General features: G+C 42.3%; 1 protein-coding gene across 2 annotated transcripts in view; it reads right to left on the bottom strand.

Moving 5' to 3' along the window:
• Positions 1 to 7,088: 7,088 nt before the first annotated feature.
• Positions 7,089 to 21,745, bottom strand: part of COA1 (cytochrome c oxidase assembly factor 1) — a 60,412-nt gene continuing 45,755 nt past the window's right edge. The window contains exons 2-6 of one of the 2 annotated variants that reach the window (XM_090050039.1): positions 19,415 to 19,487; positions 17,844 to 17,951; positions 13,949 to 14,100; positions 10,170 to 10,240; positions 7,089 to 7,378 (exon numbers count right to left, since the gene is read on the bottom strand). In XM_090050039.1, coding sequence (XP_089906165.1) covers positions 7,282 to 7,378; positions 10,170 to 10,240; positions 13,949 to 14,100; positions 17,844 to 17,937 — 414 coding nt within the window. In that variant the 5' untranslated portion in view covers positions 17,938 to 17,951; positions 19,415 to 19,487 and the 3' untranslated portion in view covers positions 7,089 to 7,281. The remainder of the gene's footprint in view (positions 7,379 to 10,169; positions 10,241 to 13,948; positions 14,101 to 17,843; positions 17,952 to 19,414; positions 19,488 to 21,745) is intronic. The other variant, XM_090050040.1, reaches the window with a different exon arrangement.

Below are 21,745 nucleotides of genomic sequence, written 5' to 3'. Positions count from 1 at the left end.
TTTTTCTCTTTTTTTAAGTCTGTTCAAGTGGATATTCCTTTCTGTCCTACCTTTTTTGAAACAGGATTTTCAAAGGCACCCAACTTTTCACAAGGAGGCTAATTCCACTACTTTCTTAAAAAATCTCAAGTAGTGCATGGTGATGTAGCCTGTACCAGCTCATAATCTTAGAACCGTCTCCCAAGTCCAGTCTTCATACACCCTCAGTAGCCCTACCAGCTACCAATCATCTAAATTAAATATTATTACTTACCTTGAATGGCAAAAGAACACTTCTGTTTAACTTGCCTCTCCTTCCTCTAGCCTCTTGTTCCATGAGGTTACCAGTCTCATCAGTACCACCAGATAACGAGTATGTTTGTTGTCTGAATTAGGTATTTGTAAGTTTGTACTCAGCAAATAAGAGCACGATGATGTATCCATTACCCTTTGCACCTAGAGTAATATTTTTGACATGGCACATGAGGGTTATAGGAAAATGTCACGTATGTTTGTTGGAGAGAATTTTGCAATATTTACAAAGGTTAAACTTAAACTGCCATTAGAATTAATGAATTTAGCACTCTCATCTCTGTATAGGTCTCTTGTGTGTCTTCTAGTCTTGGAAATGTTTAGGACCACTATTTTATACTTACTGAATTGTAAAACACATGGGCTGTAGACGTGAGGTACAACTTGGCTGGAGACTGGAGGTGTGGAGTGGTGGGGGAGGGCAGGGAAGACCAACACACTTGCCCATTGTGTGAAATCCCAGCTGCTGTTCTCTATAATGGATAGAGGAACAGACCCAAGGACTGTCCAGCATTCTGTTCCAACAAGAGTTGTAACAGATGTGTAATATCACCCATGGTACGGTTACATTGTCCCTGTATTTGGTCTAATCCTGATCTCTAGTTGTCAGGGGATGGTGGTGGAGTAGTGAAGCCATCTAGTTCTGTCTCCAGAAGATGAGCTTGAAGCCTAACCCAATCTTGTGCTGAAAACTGCCTCTGCTCAAGTCGGACATAAAAAGCATATGGCTCTTCAGGCTGGGGAATTAAGGCAAGCAGATGTGATGTTAACCATTTTGCTTCCTTGTGTACTATTGCCTACAGAAACCAGCATGTCTCCACCACACGAACTCAATGGGCTGTGCAGTCAGAGTGGACTGCTCTCTCCTTTGTTAAAGTGGCTCAGTCTCTGAGCCAATGAAACTTCAATATCCTATCCAAAACTCTTGTCCTTAAGATTGTTTCTGCCCTCGCCCCTTCCCAGCACGCGTGCACACCAGATTATAAAACAACTATTTAAAAATGAATTGTAGAGGGTAAAATTTCCTCATGCACACTTGCCAAGGTCAGACTCCAGAAAAAAAAAGTGTTCTTTTTCTTAGGGTAGGGGGGTTTCTTTTAAATGTATAAATCTGGTAAATCAGACTTGTAATCAATTTTGGTGGTGCTTAAGCTGTCACAGGTATGGCAGATGTGGCTGGCTCATCCTTTTCTTTTTTGCTATTCCCAATAGAAGCTGCTACAAAAGCTCTTCTGTGGTGTGCCTTTCCCCTGGGTTATTTTACTCAAGTCTTTCCAACGAGTAGGATGAATAGGGCACAGCAAATTCTGCTTTGTGAGGTTTTACTACAGTGTGGGCACAACCACCTGATTCATTACAATGTAGTCACAGCAGTTTGTCTACTTTGGGCCAGGACAAGGTGAGCAACTGGCATACCTGATCAACCAAGGAGCCATAGACTTTTTTTTAACACAGATGCTTTTACAGTTTTTTAAAAGGAGCTAAGTAGGTGGTGCCATTGCCTATTCACAGAGAAATCTGTTAAATAGCTAAAACTATTTTGTAACCCAAATGTATAGGAGGGCATCTATAAAGACTAAGAAAGGCCTGATTTTGAGATGCATTGTGTTTTCATTCTCATCTATGCAAAACAGCTGGGGTGATTCATTTGTACATCCAGGAAATGACTACTTAGAGAACAAAGCAATGTCAAGGTGGACCCAGACTGGCAGCTGCAGTTTCAGGGGGCCTTGCGGAATAAGAGACTTAAGGTACTAATGGTATTACAGTACTGCCATGGAGGCCAAACTCTGCTTGAAGCTTCCTTGTCCAAGCATGTAGTAAGTGACCTTGAGGAAACGGCAAGCTAAAAGGACAGACAAGCCACAAAGGGTGGGGCATGAATGCATCCTTATTTGCAAAGCAGGGACCTGAACTAGGGAGACAGACAATGATTCAAGGCATGGGTCAGAGTTGAGAACTGAATAATGATCTCTCTGCTCCTGCTCGAATATTTACTACTTAAGCACCATTCCTCCTTGAGAGGCATGTCTACAAATGCTCCCTAACAGCACTGTTCAGGCAGTCTCTATTCGAACAAAATTTAGCAGAAATATTTCATTTGCTCAATCCATTTCTTTTAAATTTATTGTCCCTTTGTTAATATACTTGCCAGTAAATAAAGTTCTTGCCCTCAGACTCTCTTGTTACTACTTACTTCAGGGTTATGCATTTTCTATTACAGAAGTGATTGATGTCATATAAAAAAGTAAAACTGGAAAGGACCTTAGAAGGCGATCTAGGCTCACTCCATAGTGTAAGGGTGACTGTATCTGGATCTTGGGGAACACTGGATTTGCAGCTGAATAAACAGCTTTAACCTGTGGCCTAGCAAGCTGTTTAACCACAAGGCAGAATGATATATTGAAAGTAACATTGCAAGATGCTAGGCAAGCATTTTTCTAACAATGTAGTATTGTAAGATATATAGTTCTTATATATAAGATTTTGTTTATGAATGCTTATGCTAAGTAACCATCTTAAATGTGTCAACCATTTTCAAACAAGTCTGTGCGAGTCTGCATGCTCTGAATGAGGTGAAGTCTTAGGAATGTGGAAGATGGCATAATATGGGACTGAAAAACAGACTGGAATGTGAAAAACAACATGTAACTGGTAACAGAACCCAAGATAAACATATGCAAAAAGGTGAATAGTGATTGGTGAAGATGTCTCCAGAAGCTTCCAGGTTTTGGTCAAAGTCTGCCCAGTGACCAAAGAAATAAAGTCAAGGTCTTAGACGTGCACTCATAGCAAAAAGGCATGTAAATGAATGAAATGCATAGGCAATTCCATGCTAGTGAAACAGTAAACAGGCAGAGCTTCAAATAGGAGGGAATATGGGTGGAACAAAGGAGGGACCAAGATGGAGTAAATGTTAATGATTATGAACCAAGGTGTATAAATGTGGAAAGAACTAATGTTCATTGCAGGTCCCTGGTTTGTTGTTTTTTGGGGACCTAGCCCAAAGCTGTCTCCATTCTGAATAAAGTTGTTGTGAGCAATGTGTGCGAGCGATGTGTGTGAGTGCTTGCTCCCTGAGTAACTGGATCACCCTAGTTGTTGGGTGCTGCATGGAGTTGGGGTCTAACACATAGCAAGCCTAGATTTAAACCACCTGTCAGGCCATCCCAAACAAATGTTGTTCTAACCTTCACTTTAAAAAAAGAAAAGTGGAGTTTCTATGGTCAACGTGTTAGTGTTCATCCAACCTAATTCTTAAAAAGTTCTTCCTAAAATCCAACCTAAATTGCCCTTGTTGCAATTTAAGCACATTACATCATGCATGCACAGAAATGAAAACTCAACCCCTCTTCCCCCTTCTAAAAAAAAAAATCCCCAAAACTGTAAGGTTACTCATGAACAACTTTTAGTAAAACTGGTAACTAGAAAGTTAATATAGACATCTTCAAACTAATTTAAATGGGGAAGAAGTTTAAAATGTATGTGATGGGCCAAAAGAATGGACTTTACAAGATCAATGTTTAACTGACTTTTCTAGAAGGCATTTGTTAAAAAAAGATTCATACTATAAATCAGAATTAGTCAGGGGGCTAGGCTGGATTAGGCTCAATTAGTGACAACCAACACAAGAGAGTTAAAATGCCTAAACAACTAAATGAAGACACTTGGCTTCATTCTGTCCTGCTTCATAAGGAAAGACTGAGGGTCACGCAGGAGGCTTTCTTCTCTTTAGCACTGTTGGCTCTTAAAGCGGTCATTCAGAAACAAATTAACATTTAGCATTGGCTTATAGCTGCTAATTGTCAGCTGTCCCACCACAGGAACAATTAGTGAAATTAAAAATCTGGCAAATGCAAAACCTTAAGATGTAAGTTTTTCTCTGTGCAGTACATAGCTGGACACTAGATGTTATTTCCCAGCGTGCGCCAGGCTACTTGGCTGCCTCTTGCTGCACCTGGGGCCTTTTTGAAATCAGCAGCTGTGGGGTGGGCTGTGCCTTAATTGACACCATAAGTAGGGAGTAACTGACTGTTTAAAAAGCCAGGCCCTTTTCCCATGCCTCTTCACCTCACACACTACTCTAACTACAAGTGTTCAAGGGAAAGAAGGTTGCTTCTCAGCCATCTCCAAGACCAGCAGGTATGGAAGTGGCTATAGACTGATGGATTTACAATCAGGGGAAACCCCAAATAGACCTTTTAAATGTAAAAGTTATGAAGTCTTGTTGTTGGCTTGCTGTTCTAGCAATGCAGTAGTTACTTTCTAATACTCGCCAGTATTCCTGAGAGCTTTCTCAGTGCTCAGGTTTAAAGAAAATAACTTGGAGGAAGCATGAAATATCTTGCACAAAATACCTTTTTGTATTATGTATATTAATAAGGTTTTTCAGACAAAATGAACTGCAACCATTAAGAGATGTCTTATCTCTGCTTCCTTTTTCTTAGGAACTCTCCTCTCAAAACCCAAACCGAACCTTGATTTAACTAAAAAAGAAAAGTTCTGTTTTGTCATCCAAATTTGGAAAGGTGCATTTTTGTCCTGTCCTGGCTGAGGGTTGAACTCCTGTGCACAGGAGTGTTAACCTGTTAATGTCAAAAGCAAAAATAAGAGGCCTAGCAAAGCTACAGCCGGAATACTGTGTAGCCTGTTAAAGGCTGTATTGTCCCCTTCAGTGAAGCTGCAATATTCCCATGTATCTAGGCTGGGATTATCCAAAGGGCCTAAAAAAACTTGCTGTTCAACTCTTGCTGACTTTGGGCACTTAATCCCCTAATACTTTGGTAATCCTGGTTTACATGGGCATGGAATGGTAGAGAACTGTGAGCAAGTCTAGGGTTGTGTGTGATGTTGTTATACATAAATTGGGAGGAACTGTATAGGGTTTAGCTGGAGAGCCAGCTCCATTCTATCTCCTCTCTCCTTGAAAGGCTCCTGTGCCCTTTAGTCTCTGTAGCTGTGAAAAATTCAACTGACAGAGGTGCTTGGTTCAACCTTGGTTTCCCAACTGAGGTGTAGCCTTCAGATTGCAACAAGCAAATTCATGTAGTAAACAACAGTTGTGTAACAGCCTCCGAGAGCTCAACTAGCAGGAGCTGTCACTGCTGCCTCTTGCATCTCTGAAATGTGTATGTGATCCACCTTGTCTACTGAACAAGCTCTAGGGCTAGGGACAGAAGTTGCACATAAACCAGTTTTAAGTGATCAGAAACCGATTCAAATCTGTAACACAACAGAAGTTCAGTGCACTTAAACCACATTTAAAATGGCCAAAACTGGTTTAAGATAAACCTGGTTGGATACATCATCAGACTGAACTGATTTGGATCAAACCAGTTTATGAAACTTCTGTCCCAGACCTAGGAGTTTAAAATGTTCAAAAATATTGCAAGTTTCTATAGCTTGCATTAAATTACATAAGTGATTTGTGTCCATAAGCAGGGTTTCATTGTCCACCCTTGTTAATTGGCTGAACTACTACGACTTGCCCCATGAACTACTAGGTTTTGCATTCATAGGTTAAAATGGAGGGGAAAAACTTTAGTGGAAAAGTCAGTTGTAGCTTGGCAGTCCATTTTCAATAATCAGCTTAAACAAGATTTGATGCATGTAGTTGCAGCTTTGCTGACCTATGATGTTATTAACTTTGGGATATCCTGTTGCTCCTGTGTTGCTTCAGGGTACCTAAATGGACTAGCTACCTGTATTCCTTTGCTTTCTAGTAAAGTACTGTAAGAGCAGGGAACTGTTGCAATTCTCAAGAGATTTCATAGATTTCATAGACATTATGGCTGGAAGGGACCTCGGGAGATTATCGAGTCCAGCCCCCCGCCCAAAGGGCAGGAAGTCAGCTGGGGTCATAGGATCCCAGCAAGATAAGCATCCAATTTACTCTTGAAGGTGTTCAATGTAGGAGCTTGAACCACCTCCGCTGGCAGACTGTTCCAGACCTTGGAGGCTCGGACAGTAAAGAAATTCTTCCTTATGTCCAGCCTGAAACGGTCTTGCAGGAGTTTGTGACCGTTTGACCTCGTCATCCCTTGGGGCGCTCTGGTGAACAGACGTTCCCCCAGATCCTGGTGGTCACCCTTGATAAATTTATAGGTGGCCATCAGATCACCCCTGAGCCTAATGTTTTCCATGTCCGATCATTAGCCTCATCTTTCTTATGCTGCTTTTAATTTGCATGTCAGTTAAACTGTCATTTCATCTTTTGTTAAATACCAGCAAAATCTGCATCTTTTAACATACAGCTGTGGAGCCATTTGCTCAAGTCTCTTTTAACAGTGGATGCTGTACCTTAATATAAAGTGTTGATAACTAAGCTATTCCAGTTAATCATAATGGAGGCTGTCAAGTGCTTTTATTAAAATGCCCGATGAAGGGTGACCGTGCCCAAAAGCTTGCTAAGGACTCTTTTTTTCCCCCCCAACTACTTGGTTGGTCTAATAAAAGATATCACATCTACCCAAAGAACAATGCCTGCCTTTATTAAAATATAGTATTATGATGAGTAACTTCCATCACTGATGCAGACACTCTGCTACTTTTCTCTTGCCTCTGCTTCAGTGGCTTGCTTTGGTCCTGCTTTAGGTAATTCCTCACTGTAACAAGCAAACTTATGTCAGGCAATCTGAATTGTATGATTTGACTAACTGCCTGGCCCTGGAGAAAGCAACACAGCTGTCCAGCTTGAGGTTCATCAGAGGACAAAATCTACTGGCAACTTTTTTTTGGTAAGAAGCATTCGGGATAGCAGCACGTACAAGATGCAGCATAACTACTTCACAACAATATTATTGTAAAATCTTTTATTTTGTGTTGCTCCTGTGCGCACAAATCAATGAAGCTAAGAGGATGCCAATGTAGAATCCAGCGCTAGAGAGAACTGGCTGCAAAGTATCCATTTGTGGCTGTTTTAAACATGAAGGATCTATTGACTGGTTACATCATACCACACAAGTCAACTTGCAAAGCCAATGCCTCTGTTTATTCTTCTTGCCCATCGGCTTTCTCTATAGGTGAACGGTATACTGGAATGCTACGGCCATCTCTGAGTTTCAATGTGACATCCTGGAGACGCCAGCTGATGCAAAACAAAAAAGTATTTTAGTTGACAGACTTTGCCTCAATATTAAAATCAATTTATAAATTATAAATACTAGGCAGGAAGAACTAAATCATCTAACACATTGGGGTTTTTTTAAAAGAAAAAAACATTCAAGTCCTAGTTGTAGAAACTTGCACCTATCATCCAAGTTTTTAAATGCTTCTAAATTAGATGCTTCTGTTTCTCAGTATGGCAAGTCAGCCCTTGCCTAGGTTGTTTCTGCCTGTGGTGCCAGATCACATTACTAAAGGATTACTATAGGTTGGAAGCCTTTTGGCATCCCTTTCTTCCTGATTGTGAAGTTGACATGAGGGTAGAAGGAAGAAGCAATTTATTAAGAACAAGCTGATTTTAATTTAGAGAGACCTACTGATGTGGTACACAAAGGGACACCCTTCCACTCTTCAAAGCTCTGGTCCAAGCTAACTTTTGTGAACACAGTCAGCATTAGTTTACAGGTTTGGAAGGATGGTCCCACGATGCGATTTTGTTTTGTTTTTTTTTCCCTTCTCATAAGCACTTGTCTCTGAACCATCACTCTTGAAATAGACTTTGAACACACCTGTGTTACTTTGGTTGAAAATGTGCACCTCTGTGCTGTCTGTTTCTCCTACATTCTAGACCAGGGTGGCCAACCTGCGGCAATTTGGAAGTTAATATGCATCTCCTCGAATCTTTGCACAAGTTGGAACACTTTTATTTTTAATACTGTGGATTCCTGTTTGAAATCTCTGGGTTTATCTTGTGAATCGTGCGCAAAGGTTTGCAAACAAACATATGGTGACCAGCTTCCAAAGTCCCTGTGTGCTTTGTGCAAAGATTCAGTATTAACTTCTTAAGAGCTGTGCGGGGCTCTAGAGCTGTGGGCTGGCCACCCGCGGTCTAGACTTGCTAAAGCAGTGATTTCTCAACCAGGGTGATGTGGCACGCCAGAGTACCTTCAGATCCTCCTGAGGGTACTACATGGTGCCATGCAATGTTAGCCATTAGGTTTGCAAACATGATTCTCAACATAAACCCAGAGATGTCAAACAGGAATCCACAGTATTAAAAATCTTCTGAGTTGTGGTCTTTCTGAGATCTTTGCAACCAAAGGTTGTAGTAAAAAAGAGTGAAAACTAAGAGCTGGCATTTTCTGAGGGGTGCCTTGAGTCTAAGCAGTCTGAAATATCTTGCATCTAAGGAGATTGTGAACTACTTGAAGGTTTTGGGTTTTTTAATATCGCGTGTAGACAAGCCAACTACATAGCGGGGTTGCATGGGTACAGTTGATATTCTCTCTTGAGTAATTGAGAACTAGGTGTTTGAAGAGTCCATCAGTACTAACCAGCAGTAACTATGCAGGACCAAGTTTTTTGCCCCCTTTCTAATGGCAAATATGTTCCTGAAAAATTAATTTAAAGTATGCTTCCCAGGCACTCTGATGAGAACACTTAAAACACATCTGTTTTTGGAACTTCTATTTGGCATTTAAGTGTCTCAGTCTTTATCTTTTCAACATCCCTAAGGAGTAAGGAAGTGCTGTTATTCCCATTGAACAAATGAGGAACTGAGGAATGGAGAGAGTAAGACTCAGCTTCTCAGAGGGATGTAGACAAACTGTAATCAAGGGGGTTAGCACTTCTATGACTCAGGTAGGTTACTGAAGATCAGCTCCTCCCAAGGTGGGACACTCTCCATGGCAGAGCAGATCAACAGGAACCTGAATTGTCCAAGTGCTGCCTGGTGCCTTAACTGATGCACTTCATATTCTGCTTCCCACAAAAATTCTTAAGAGCAATATGGTAAATCCTCCTTGTCTGTTCATGAGATTAAAAATTAGCTGCAATCAGCCATACAGTATAAAAAGAAATGCATCACTACTGGATTTCTAAACAGCAAAGCACTGAGTAAACTGAGCACAAAATGTTCCCTGACAACTTTGTAAGAACAAATACATATAAGAGAACTTCTAATCTTCTGAAACCTTTCTTAATTCTCCATGGAGATGAGACTTGCATCTTTTTTTCTTAATTATTGGTTCATTCTTGGAAATCAGCTTGGCCTTGAGGGGGCAATTTGCTGGAAACACTTCAAGTCACTAGATCCATAATATGGATTTATATATTGTGGTAGAGAGGTGACACTTTTGTCTTAGCCTGATTCATCTTTTGGGGGAACTGATGAAAATGATGTGATCTTCAATTAACCTCCGTGGACTTCCTAAAATCTGAGAACAGTGCAGATTTTATATTTGTAATACTTAAGGACAACCAGATTTTTTAATCTCTACATTTTCCTATTGGGTGGAGGGAAGAGGTTAAGTCTGATTCAGTGGGCCACTTTATACACTAAATAGTGGGCTACAGTCATGGGTGACTGCTGCCTCCCAAGTCTGTGGGGGCACCCACAGGCACCGGTAACAGGGCTGGAGCTGGCAAGCTCCTGCATGTGCCAGTGGTGGCATCCCTGTCAGGGGAAGCATGCGCCCCCCCCCCCGGCATCACTTATGCTTACATTTTAAAGGAAGGGAGTACTGGACGTGCAACTTTGACCCGATGTCTTCTGATTTGTAGGCAATGGATAGGACATCTAAAATAGACTAGTTAGAGATGAACATAATTTGTCACTAACAGCCTACAAATGTAGCATTTCAGAAGCTCTTCAAATGCATTTCCTCTTTATTTTCATAATACCTAATAACTGAATCAAATGTCCTGTCCTCTTTCCCTTGCTTGTCCCATCACAAAACTGCAACATATGTCTCTCCCACCCCCTCCATACATACCTGTTAGTCTCTCTGTCTGAACTGATGAAGAGATACCCAGCTGATTTGGTTCCAGATACTGGTATCTTTACCTGCAGGTGGTTTAAAAAAAAAAATTGCTGAAAGCCTTTCACTGATTCACATGGCTGAAAAGAGTGTCTTTTGTTTCTTTCATAGTCAAGAAGATGCTAAAACAAAATCTTACTCTTGTAATTTAAACTTGGATATTCTGGCACTTCTCTGCTTCACTAAACTTTAAAGGATGGGTGGATGTGAGGCAGAGATGATTTACTTCTGTGTACAAACCAATGGTAAAGAAACATTCTCTCAAGACCTGCAGCTCTCTTTTAATGGAAGTCTTGCACTGTGTGTGTTTTGGTTTTTACATGATTCTTCTTTGTAAATACTTGAAGATTGCCTGATGACAAGTGTCTATATAATTGTTTATGACAATTACAAGAGTGTGAGTTAAGAGATTCAAAACAGGACTCCATTAAAATGAATGGAATAGTGCATCCAAATCTCTCTGGCAACTCCTGAATGCTACCCTGAACATGATAAATAAACCAAGCTACAGTTGCATGCTGCCCTCCCTGCTAGCACTCGCAGTCTACTATTTGAAGAAAATAAGAGGCTAATTTGTAGTGGCATCAGAAATAAAAGTGTAAAGCCTTCCAAAGTGGGTCCAACTGGCAGGGTTTGGGAGTGCAGCGGAGATGGTACATCAGCCTGTGAAAGATATAAGGATCTTGCATTGTGGTCTATAATGGCTCTGAAAAGATCATTCATTCACTGTGATAGAGGGCTCTGAGTAATGAGATGGAGAAGAAAGTTGTTGGTTTACAGCTTAGGAGAAGGAAGATAAAAAGGTCTGACTTCCTCTTGACTCGCTTAAACCTGAGTAGTACTCTTAAGGTGGCTTACAAACGGAAATCTGTAGTGGAGCAGGCTTGATGTTTTCTTCATGTTTTTATTAGAAATCGAAGGCTTGCCTAAACGGCTCTAAGGCAGGGGTGGTTAACTTGCCTCAAGTGGCGCAGGCAGTTCCTGCGTATGGCATGCAGCAGATTGGTAAGATGACAGGCAGCACAGTGGCTGGTTAGGCAGGGACTGCAGGACGGAGGGTAAGGTGCAGACTGGGCAGGAGAAGTGGATCTGAGTTGTCCTCAAAGAGGTGCAGGGCTTAGTTTTATGGCACGCCTGTCAAAGGCCAGCCTCCATTTCACTAAGAACACTTGGAGAACCAGGAAGTTTGACATGTGCAAAATCTAACTTCAAGGAGAGGAAGAGTGACATTTTATTCAGATGGTTTTAGAGTTCTTTTGAAAACCCTGTAATGACAATGCCCTACACTTGGAAGAAAAATATTAATTCAAAACACCCTGTACTCCTTTACAGAGTTACTGAGATGGCTCTTGGGTTCGCAGTGGAAACCTCCAGCAAAGCCAGGGAAGATTAGACCTTTCTTGCCTACATTTAGATTTTCTCTTTGGTCACTGAAGTTAACCCATGATACAAAGCTTTGGTGTAGACACAACATGCCAAGTGTGGCTTGCTGTGACTTCAAACGAAGTCACTGTAGGGGTGTGTATCCTACTTGTGCAATGTAGATGCCCATGTCCCAAGGAAAATCTATTGACCTTCGATGCTGCAATCCCAGAGGTACTTCTGAAAATTTTTACCCAGCGGCTCTGTAATAGTGTAGTTAACCTAATGGCCTAAAATCCCATGGGAGGCAATGCTTTAAGTTAAAAAAACCCAGCAGGAGGAGAGAGTCTTATGAAGGAAAGGAAAATTCCTTTTAAACTGCCTGTCTATATAATAAATAACTATGAGTAGGTACATTGTTTCTTTTCCTTCACCACTCAGTTTTTTGGTGGGTCTTTTTTTTCCCAAGAAGAATGGAAAATGAACAACAGTGCACAGGCAGGATGGCTAATAAGAACATACACATAGATATAGGCATTGCCATATCCAAGAGGGAGGCAAAACTCTGAAAGGTTTGCTGGGCTCAAGTCGGGGCACTAGATAAGCTTCTTCATCCCAGAATGGATTTGTGATGATTTTTTTTCCCCCCGCCCTCCCCTCCATGTGCCAGTTCTTTCATCAGTCAGAAGTATTTTTATTAAGTTAAATAAGGAGTTGTACATCAGGAGAAAAGCAAACCTACTGCCTGCATTTGAAAAAAGATGAAAGAAGCATTCTGGGCAGCCACTGACCTATTAGTCTTCCTTCAACAGGATGTCAGGTTTTAGAATAAGCTGTGAAGAAACCAATAATTTAAAGACTTTGGAGGTACAAGGAAAACGGGATTAAAAAGTGAGAAGCTTACCAAAGACAGATCCTGCTACCCTATCCCAGTATCAGTTTCTTTGATAGGGAGGAGGCTGGATGAACACCTTGCCGAGGTTGTTTGACCCCAGTAAGGCTTCCTGCCATGGCAGGGGGTCGGACTTGATGATCTGCTCGGGGCCCCTTTCGACCCTATGACCTATGATGACTGAACCTCTTCAAACAAAGGAAATGACGATTTTACCTAGTTGGACTGTAGCAAATGAAAAATTTAGTTAAACTGGAGAAGTTGGTATTAGCCCAAAGATTATAAAGTGGGTGAGGAGCTGGCTAATGGGGGAATGAAAATGTGCTGAACTGAAAGACCTGTTGGGCTAAACAGAGATGGCAAGCTGAGTTTCTCAAGGACCTGTCTTGGGACTGAGTTTATTTTATGTTGGCCATTAATGACCTTGACATGGAAAGGCAAAGGGTGCTCATGAAACTTGCTGATGACAATGATGTTTTGGTTTTCCCATCATTGCCCATGCCCCTTCACAAACAAGGCAAACTAGCTGGCCTTGAGTACTGGGCTAATAGAAATGGGCTAAAATTTTAGAAGAACAAAGCCTGAGGTTTGTACTTGAAGACTAATCAGAGCTTCTGCTGTAAGAAAGTCCCTCAATCAGTTGGAAAGAGCGGAGGAAGGCCTCTGGTCATCTGGATTGACTGAAAAATCTGTGTGACGTTGTTTACTAACGCATGTTTACAGTTGCATCAGTGAGGGATTTCCTGTAGAGGTGGGGAGGCTTTGAAGCTACCGTACAGGGCACAAGTAACATTATCTCCTACATGCTATGTACAATTCTGGTCAAGATGGATAGAGATGTGCAGAGAAGAGCTCTGGGATGATCAGAGGAATGGAGAGCTCACGTAGGAAACTAAAAAGTTTGGCTTGTTTACATATGTGCCTACCTCTCTGCATTTTACAGAGCACATTAAATACCCAGAAGAGAGAAGAAGGAGTTCGAGTCACTCTGTGCCAACACTCTCTCTCTCTCTCTCTCGGTATAGACTGAGGCTGGAAATTGAAAAAAAAGTTAGTAATCGTTGGAGAAATGAGGTCTGGAACAGCCTCCCAAATAAGCAGTGGAGATGAAGATGACAACTGTTTTCAAGATGGACTTTAAGTTTTTATGAAAAGGATTATTTGACCCAGTTGCCTGTGGTGGCTAGGGACTTAGTTCAATGACTCACCAGGTCTCTTGTCATTCTAAATTGTTATGTAAGCTAGCAATGTGAAGGATTCATTCTTGATATTCTGTCTCGTACCATGTACCACAGCCAGAGGCTTGGGAGATCCCACCCCCAGGCTCCATAAGAAAATAAGGGGCACAAACCCTCTAGGCTCTAAATGGGGCTTCTGTTCTTAAGTCTCCCACTTCTAAAATAATCTCACCTTTGGCCTCCCCTCTCTTTACCCCTACCCCCACTGCTAAAGAGCCATGCTGAAAGGTCACAGCTGTTACCTGTGCTCTTGCCATGTCAACACGGTTATTCCTGTCCATCAATCTGATGCCGTGCACTCTCAGTGGGGGCACGCCTAGCGCTTCCAGGGCTGTAGGTTCACTGTTAAGCCGCTCAAGACCCTGCTGATAGTACTGTGTCCTGGTAAAACTTTCTAAGCAAGAGAGACAGACTGGTGTAAAGAGATTAGAATGCAGAACAAGAGGAGAAACCGTCTAACCCAAGGGTCAGCAATTTGTTTCTGGCCAGTGCTAAAACACCTGCAAGCTCAACTTTTATAAGATGTGGGTGTGTCAGTAATGGACAGTGAGGGAGCCACAGGAGACCCAATCCTTGTTGTGGCAGTACAGCCCCAGCCCCTTCACCATCTGCCCCTAGGCATGTGTGTCCAGCAAAATTTGTCTTCATGTGCCATGCACAGGCACCCATGCTGGAAGTTGCCTACCCCAACCCTAACCTCTTTCTCTCTCCCCCCCAGAAAACAGAACAGCTTTCACCAACAGTTGTTTGTTCAATAGGTTCAGGATACCAACACTGGAGAAGTTCCTGCAGGAAGAGAGGGCTGCTTATATTTAGGTGACCCAGGCCCTGAATTTTATGACAAGTGAAATGTGTGCTTTAAGAAAAGACCTACTGCCGAGTTTGCTCACTCTTCTGATTTCTGTTTGCTACCCGCAAAGACAATTGGCAGCATGAGCTCTTAAAACTGTTCTGAATCAGTTCAATGTTTTGTTTTGTTTTTAAATGAACTGAAAAAGTCCACTGGCACTCACCTAGTATAGCAGCAGCTGCCTTTTGACCTCAGAGGCTAACTTGAGCCTTAGCCCACAGAAAGAAAGTTGATCATGCTTGCAGGATTCATTGAAGGGGTACCATAAGACTTTCTCAGTAATCCCCAGGAAAGATGGTAAAGTACTGGCTATTGTAGCATGGTAAGTGAGGGGTCACAATGTGGCAATGTAGAGAAATACTGTGGCAGTGGAAAGACATACTGTAGTCTGGCCATGGGGAAATGTCTTCTAATAGTGATCACTGTTAGCAGGGAGGAAAAACTATTGGTCCTAGTGCCAGAAAGGTTTGCCTGAAACTGGTTATCAAGGAGCATCTGCTGAAGACTTTTCCCCCAGAAACCTGCGTTACTGAAATTCCCTGCACTCCCTGAAATCGGTTGGTATGTCAGATAATGCTGCATGTGAATGAAAATCCTATTCTGACTACTTCGCTCCTACCTCCCCTGTCTTGTCTTAAATCTTCCAAGGAGTCTCCCTCAGTGCTCTGGAGGGAGGCAGTTCCCAGAAAAAAGTGTCAAGCAAACCTTTCTGGCCCTAAAAGGGCCAGCAGTTCTTTATCCCTCCTTCCCTCGCAACATCCATTGGTAGTTAAGAATGCACAGTACCTAGCGGGATGGGGCTCTGTGACTCTACCTTAGACTTGTCTGTGGGTCTATATTTCCTCTCCTCTCTGTAGCCCCTAGCAAAGAATGGCCACTCTCCATCTCTGTTGGAAAATGGCTTATTGGCCCATGGTAAGCAGCTACCCAGGCTGCTTTCGAGCATGCTGCAACAAGGCCCCCCTACAGCAGCAGACCCTGGGTGGGAAACTAGCTGGTCCCCTAAACCTCTTCCCATTCTCAGCTGTGCCCAAGATGCTTATGAGCCTTATTTAGCTTGAAATATTTGTCTTGCTATTTGTAGTAAGCCAATGGAGCAGGGCTCTCTGAAAGGAAAGCGGGTACACAACAGCTGGCTAGGATGAGTGTCTGCCTCAGACAGAGGCTGAAATGAGGGAATTTACAATGTATTGTATACATGCAGATATTTCAGAAAGAATGGGGGGAGAGGAAGGGAGGCTGCATGGGTTGTAGGTCTCGCTCCCTGCCACCATGCTATCTCTGTGTCCCTAGAGGATCTGGGGTTCATCCAAAAAGGCTCAAAAAAGAACCAGTTGCACATATGATAAGAGGAAGTACAGGTTTCCCTTGCTTTATGCGGGTTTTGTATGTGCAAACTTGCTCTTATGCAATGGCCCTTTTTCTACCAAAAATTTGTTATATGTGAGGTAAACTCACTCGTATGTGATTGGTGCAGTGGAAGCCCGCAGTCAGCTGCTTTGTATGGTGCATTGTGGGAGCGATGCACACCAAAATATAGTCTCGTGTGGATCTGTGCTCCTTGTTTGTTGTCTACGATGCATGCTTCTGTAGCTGCCATCCCCATTATGATAGCGCCCTGTGCTTGTGTGTACTGTCTGTTGGCAAGTACCAAAATTGTCTTGTAAAAGTGGTAGAAAAGAGCTTGGAGGTCAGTACAGTCGGTGTTGGAACGTATCCCTGTTTGTATGTGAATTCAAGTTGTGCACCGTTTTCTAGGAATGTATGTACAGCATAAAGTGAGGGAAACCTGTAGTGTGATTCACTGGCAATAGCAAAGACTAGAAAGGAAGGTGGTGGTAGGGAGAAGTCCTAGGTTCAAACATGGCTTGTCTTGGCCCTCCAGAAGAGAGAAGCAGGAACTGGAACATCATAGAAACCAAACAAGCAGGCTCCTGGCTGCTCATCTTCAAGACTAAAGATGCAAAACCAATACTACCTTGCAATGTGGCACCTTCTGTTCCTGTTAAATGCTAATGACAAGCCTAACTCTAAATGAAGGCTGTCCTTTCATAATGAAAAGCCTTGCCTTGTAATCCAAACTAACAGAAATAACCTTCTGTGATGATCGATATTTCACTAGAGCAGCAGCTGTGTGAAGTACCTTGATTATCTACCTAAATGGCTTGGGGAGTTAAAGTATCTGCCATGACAGTGAAAGTAAATCCTTCAAGAGATTTCTAGATGGGAATGCTAAAATATATATGTTTGCCAATACCCTTGTTAAAGCCAGCTTCTATATTTTACAACTCGGAAGCTTATCTATCTGTCATTAAGACCTGCATTTCAAAGCTCAAGGGCATGAGTTGTCTAAAATGGAGGGCTGCTTTCCAGCTATCTGATTTATTAAAATGTGCAAAGACAACAGGGCAGTTTCACAACCCCCTTATCCACGGGCTTGATGAACAGGCTCTGCCACACTTCTCTGGCAGTGTCCTCGGATGTAAGGTTAAGCAAAATGCCATTCCCTTGCAGTATCTGTCAAATCAGATTGCATGAGGAGAGGTAGCCCGGAGAACTCTGCTTAATGGAAACAAAACCTTGTGCTGTATGATTAGAGAGAACCTGGGGACAGGGAAGGGGAAAAAATCAATGGCTTGCACTAATTATGTTAATTTTCAGCCAGTCAGAAGTAGCAAATGGATGATGTCTTTCGGCAGAGTTATAGTAGAGTCCAAGGGGCCCCATCCTGCTGAATGCTATGCGTTCTCGAATACCAATGGCTGCCTGCAGTAGATATTCATGATGGTCAGCAACGCAGAAGATCATAGTCATCTTCAGGGACCACTAACTAGATGATTACAAACAGACCAGACTTCTGAAGTGTCCACGTGTCCTTCACATAAGGGCTTCTCTCCTAAGATGTTTGTGAGGAATGAAAGTTTTATATCTGCTCCAAAAAATGACAAAAAACCCTCCCAAATACCAGAATTTCCACTGACCACAAAAGCCTGCTTTCTGTACAATGCATATGCTGAGGTTTCTTTTTTTGAGACTACTGTGACAGCGCTTTGGAAAGTACCATTATTTTGTGCTTTAAATAAAGCTGAGTCTCAAGCTGCAGGATGCTGTATAGGCTGGCTTGATTTTAAATAAAACCTTTTAAGCTCAACTTCTCTTCCCTTCTTCCCCCTTTATTTCTTGCTTATTGAAATCTGAAATGCCAATATTCCCCTGCACACCCTCTGCAAAGGGAAGATATATACTGGGAGGACAGAAATAAGGTTGCTAGCAGCAACAGGACTTACTTTGCATAAGATGATACATAACAACACATGAACTACCACCAAAAATTCCCAGATAAATTGCTATTTTCTGCAGTCTTCTTAAAACAACTGGCATTTCTTTTTTTCTTCCTGGAGGAGGGAAGGAAAAAATATTTTGTTGTATCAAAGGAAACCTAAAAGGTGGCTGGAGGGGGGCGGTGCACGTGTATTTCCTCCCCCACCCCCTACACATTCTGCCAAAGTGCCTTCAATATAGCAAAATAGTTCTGCACAAAAACACTGCATGTAGCAATCAAGCTCTCTCTCTGGGGCCCCACAGGGCAGCCAGAGGAAATCCATGATGAGAACCGGGCACCTAAGCAGGGTAGAATATGTTTATTCACTTCCTTTAGCGATGCCACCACTTCACTAATTGCCGAAGAGAAAATGACCTCCTTGGTGTGGCCGACAGCCAGAAACACAGCACATTGTTCTCGTAGCCTCCCATACATCCTCAGCAACAGTGCGAGCATTCAGACTCAGAGGGCTAGATTTCTCTCTTGTGCATTTATTTTAGTGGAGTTGCACTTGTGGCGGGGGTGAATTTGGTCAGAAATCTTCAGCTGTAGAGCTAAGCTGCAGCTCTGCCAGTAAAGATAATGCTGCTGTGTGTCTTAAGTCATGGGTAAAATAGGATTGCAAAAATCTTCCTTGTGTTTCCTCTTTTTTTGCACATTTTAATGAGTCATGGTTGTGGCATCCATCTGAATGATGCAGCGGATGCACAGTAAATGGCCGGGCTAGCAGAGAAATATTAGTAGACGGAATTCTTTTGCCCACGTGGTTTTGTGTGTGGTGTGTGTTTGTTTTTTTGTGTTGTTTTTTTTCCTCCCGTGTCAATTCTTAACAAGTATAAAGACAGTACCACACTGCTTGGATCCACATTACAGCAAGATGGGCTTAAAGAAACCTATCCAGATACTTGTTAAGCATTCACAAAAAAAAATGGGGTAATGGGTAAGTGAGGGGAATAATCCGAGCCCTGTTTCCAACGGCAAAAACCCAGGCCTATTGGTGAGAGAGAGTAAATGTTTGGAGGCAGTATGGGCACTGCCACCTGGATGCTTTAGCAGGCTACGTTTACCAGCCTTAAAAGCCTCCATCCTAAAACAAAACCCTTGTCTTGCTGAAATGATAAAAACGGACTATAAGCTAAACCTATTTGCTGAAGTGCAGTGCTAAGCCAATTACTGAAATATGATCTAGGCAAAGCCACTTACTTCCTGTTATGAAAATGGTCTCGTCATCTCTCGTATGCATTAGTCAGGCCTTGCTTTACCTGAAGAACCACAATTTAAGGGTGGGGTAACAAATGCAAAAACCTCTTCCCATAATGCTCTGAGCCAGTGTGTGACATAAGCATTGTCTGGCATGTTCCCCACCCTGCCTGCAACAGACTGTTTGCCTGCATTTCTCTCCCTACTATGTTGCATGTTCTAGCCTAAGGGAAATGAGAAATTTAACCCCGAAATAGCTTTCATCTACTGCCTAATGTGCAAAAGCATCTTTTTTTCTTTTTAAGGGTTTAACTGTAAATTTACACTGTAGCATGCCTTTTTAAAAGTAGTCTCTGCCAACCAGATCTCTTGATTCTTCTTTTTAAAATCTTCTCATGGAAGAGCTGCCCTGAAATCAGAATAACACACAACCCTTTTACATTCAGTCAGTTTTATGTGAAGACTTTACAAAACAAACCCTTAAAACAGTCTCATGAGAGGCAAATATTCTTATCCCCCTTCTGCAGATAAGGTGATTGAGGTAGGAAGGTCAAGAGACTTAAACCGCACACGGTTCCTGTTTCAGACCTGTGACTAGTTCCTGGACCATTAGACCAGTGGGGAACCACCATTTTTACAGGTGTGCTACAATGCTTCTTCCTCCCCTGCCTGATCTACTGCTCTGCTTTCTGCTTCCTGCCCCATCTGCCACTCTGCCATGTGCCACAACCAGAGGTTGGCCATCCCTGCACTAGATCATGGCAGCAATCCTAGCAACTATTTTTCTCCTAACTTTTCTCTCCCACCATTTCCCATCAGAGCAAAATCCAGTAAGGTCCATTGTGGCTTCCATATCCTCATGCTCTCCCATCTCTGTGGTCATTTAACACCGGTTTTCTTTTCCTGCTCTTCTCTAACTAGTCTTGTTCACAGCGCTACCTTACAACTAATTTTCCCCTTCACATTATTTAAGTGCCTCGGAAAGGAGGTGATTAAAAATATTCTTGTAGAGAAGATGCAAGGACCCATGTCCTCCTCTCAAAGGAAAACACTACTTCTCACAAACAGTCATGTTACAGAGTGTAAGAAACACCCGGTGGAGAGAGGGGGATGTTTGTGCAACAGGCTTCCTGAGTTGCAACCTGCTTGGGGTACTGCTCATTTGATCCTACCAGACTATTACCATGCTGGCTTGACCAGACCTACATGAAAAGCTATAAACATCTCTGATACCACTACCACCACCACCACCACCACCATTGTACAGAAAGAAAAGATCTAAAATGTATGAAGCCGATTGAGTGTAACATGCAGCGACTTCAGGCATTAATGTCCTTTTCCAAACAGCAACCTAGAACCGTCGCACAATTTGCTCCTTGCGGTGAAATTCAAGGTAATGGTATACAAATCCCTGTACTGAGGGGGCACCAGTGACAGTTTGCTGAGAGGGGAAAAGTAGACAGACACTGACATTTAGCAGCAGCAAGCAAGAAAGATCATCCACATCCATCTTATTTAAACTTAACATAGCTGGAGTTGCAACCAAAGTGTCTCTTCATCAATCTGACCATGGTGCCTAACAACATAGGACAGTGTGATGGAACATGCATTTATGCCAAAGACCATTTATTTCATACATCTGCTGTAATGTTCATTTAACCAGTTGCACCTGTCCACCAGATCACTCTGTGCACAGAAACATGAATATTTCCCTCTTGTGCGACCAGAGGAAGCAAGAAGGCTTATTACTAATATATCTTTCAGAACAAATGCAGTCTGGCAGCCAGTGATTTATGAACCTAATTGGTATAGCAGCCTCCTCACCCAGGCTGTATCTGACATACTTATGTGGCCCAGGTCACCTTGATAATCTGAGTGTCTTGCAACCTTTGTGTAGTTATCCTCCCAACACTCCTTGATGGACAAAAACACTACTATCCTGAGTTAGTAGGTGGGAGAACTGGCTTACGCAGAGATGAGCCAGACTTTTTAAAAATAACACCAACCAAAATCTCTCTTAATTCTGATTTCTAAAGTACTTGGCTTACATCACACAGGAAGCCTGTGGTGGAGCAGGTTTCCTAAACCCCCAGCTATCACAAGCTCTGGGATGTCCTCCCACATACTACTTGTCTGCCTTGCTGAGTTACACCTATGACAACAAGCAACAGAGAGAAATTCAGTCTTGTCAAGAATGCTAGTTTTATTGAACCTCTGAAGAAGTGAAAATCTCCTTGGATAATGTCAGAACCCCATTTAGTGACCTTGCCAGAATAACTTTTAGAAATCAGTTTAACATCACGTGAACCACTGCATGCACGTGAAATGGGGTTTTTAGAGGGGGCCTCTTTATTGGCAATTTGTGGAGCAAACCCCAGCCTACTTTATGGAAACTTTGCAGAATATAGAGAGTATTTGCTGTATTTGCAGAGGGTTAGGCTTCCTTTTCTTTCTCATGAAGGTCACCTGTGAACCAAACAGCTGCAGCATCCCATTGAAATAGCTGTAGCTTGAAGAGTCAGCTAACACAAGGATTTGTGCTCGGCTAGGGCATAACTATGTGTGCAAAGTTATGCTAGATAAGACCAGCTATAAAGTGATTACATATTTTCCAGCTCTAACTTTTTATAGCTGGATGGACCTTTCTATGGCATGATAGTTAATTTA

Source organism: Crocodylus siamensis, chromosome 5 (assembly GCF_052110815.1).
Source record: "Crocodylus siamensis isolate JL-2025a chromosome 5, ASM5211081v1, whole genome shotgun sequence".
Classification (NCBI taxonomy): Eukaryota; Metazoa; Chordata; order Crocodylia; family Crocodylidae; genus Crocodylus; species Crocodylus siamensis.
The sequence above is the reverse complement of the archived record's forward strand: the minus strand, read 5'-3'. Positions and strand labels throughout refer to the sequence as shown.